The sequence below is a fragment of the Bison bison genome, unplaced genomic scaffold (assembly GCF_000754665.1).
Source record: "Bison bison bison isolate TAMUID 2011002044 unplaced genomic scaffold, Bison_UMD1.0 scf7180017864192, whole genome shotgun sequence".
Classification (NCBI taxonomy): domain Eukaryota; kingdom Metazoa; phylum Chordata; class Mammalia; order Artiodactyla; family Bovidae; genus Bison; species Bison bison.
Genome location: NW_011494764.1, coordinates 4409010 through 4410913, shown reverse-complemented (window position 1 = coordinate 4410913; position 1904 = coordinate 4409010). Strand labels below are relative to the sequence as shown.

The 1904-nt window shown below is 60.3% G+C and overlaps 1 protein-coding gene across 1 annotated transcript in view; it reads left to right on the top strand.

The window, feature by feature from the left end:
• Window positions 1-1904, top strand: part of ACSF3 (acyl-CoA synthetase family member 3) — a 42580-nt gene that overhangs the window by 3385 nt on the left and 37291 nt on the right. Inside the window, exon 2 of the mRNA XM_010843949.1 lies at window positions 205-901. Coding sequence (XP_010842251.1) covers window positions 205-901 — 697 coding nt within the window. The remainder of the gene's footprint in view (window positions 1-204; window positions 902-1904) is intronic.

The following is a 1904-nucleotide window of genomic DNA, read 5'->3' as shown; positions in this document are numbered from 1 at the left end:
GTTTTAGAATCTTGTGTTTTTAAAATCCTTAACATAATGAGATTAAATAAAAAGCCATTTAAGTTCCAAAGGCATGCATCGAGAGGGCGTTAGTGTTTCCTGTCTTGGGACGACCCTCGACTGGAGGTGAGGCCGCCTCTCCTGGCCACCATGGGAGTCAGGCCAGGGCAGGCTGTGACCTCAGTGCCTTCTTTTCCCGCCCAGGTACCACCAGCTGGCGTCTGCTGCCGCGATGCCATTGCCATACGTGGGGATGGCCCTCCGGCGCCTAGCCTGGGCCGTGGCTTCCTGCCGGCTGGCCCCCTGGACACGTGGAGCAAGTGGCCCCCTGCACTTGGCCCCGGCCGCACGCTTGGACTGCAGTGCCCCGGTCTTCATCCGCGCCCCAGCCTTCGGGGACAGGCTCGCCCTCATTGACCAGCACGGCCGCCACACGTATAAGGACCTCTACTTGCACAGCCTCCGCCTGTCCCGGGAGATCTGCCAGCTCTGCGCGTGTGCCGATGGGGACCTCCGGGAGGAGCGGGTCTCCCTCCTGTGCTCCAATGACGTCTCCTTTGTGGTGGCACAGTGGGCCGCGTGGATGAGCGGCGGCGTGGCCGTCCCCCTCTACAGGAAGCACCCCCGGGCCCAGCTGGAGTACTTCATCCAGGACTCGCGCAGCTCCGTGGTCCTTGCCGGCCCGGAGCACGTGGAGCTTCTAAGCCCGGTGGCCCAGAAGCTCGGAGTCCCGCTCCTGCCTCTCCCGCCCACAGTCTACCATGGGGTGGCCGAGGACCCTGAAGAGGGCCTGGTGCTGGAGCGGAACTGGAGAGACCGGGGTGCCATGATCATCTACACCAGTGGGACCACGGGGAGGCCCAAGGGCGTCCTGAGCACCCACGACAACATCAGGGCCGTGGTGAGTGACCTGGCCACCACCTTCGAGAGGGGTGAGCTGGGTCCCTGTGGTCAGTCCCTGCAACAGCCATGGCCAGACAAGTGACTTCCTGGTAGCCTTCTCTTCACAGGCCCGTGACAGCTCTCATCATCACCCCCACCCTGCTGGAAGCACCCAGAAATGTAGGGCCAGGGCCGTGGAACCACCAGCCCCACTGGCCGTGTAGGGGCGCTGTGCCAAGGTGCCAGGGTTATGGGCCCCCCCAGGCTCCTCCAGCACAGGATGGGCCACTGTACGTGGGGGAAGGTTTTCAAAGAAACCAGCTGCAAGTGAGTACCAGGACGGTGCCCTCAGCACCTGGAAGCGCAGCTTCTTTGGGAAGCAAGAGAGCAGGAGGTGCGTGCCACGGCTCAGGTATTACTCTGCATACTCAGTTACCGTCTTTGTAAAGCTTCGCAGCTGCTTTATTCATCTGTAGTTTATACTCTTCTTGCTTCCAAAAAGTATATGCGTGTACAGCAGGAGTGGGAAACAGAAGTTCAGACCCACCAGAGGGAGGCCAGAGATCTGGCTAATTCAGTCCGTAAGTCAGCGTGAACCGAGTCGGGCTGGCTGCAGGCCAAGCGAGATTATAGACTGTCTCTGTCCCCCAGGAGAGGCCATCTCTGGGCCAGTATTTCTGGGGGGTGGCAGTCACCGTGGCACACGTGAGGACAGGCTCGGCAGTGACTCAGGAGTTTTTGGTGGAGCTGGGGAGAAAGAGGTGCTGGAATCAGCAGGGTCAGACTGGCAGCTGGATTCAAGCCTGGGCTTGAATCTACAAGAAGCACATGTAGATTCTCTGACCGCCTTGGGGGAGAGCTGCCCAGAGTCTGCAGAGGCCTTGAAACCCCAAATCTAAGGTCCTTTTAAACTGGCTGAAGCCCCTGACCGCATGCAGCCCTGCTCTCCAACAGAAGGGCTGGTGTCTGGACAGACAGCCCCAGGTCATTTCATTATCAGCTCCCCGGGATGCGCCAAGGGC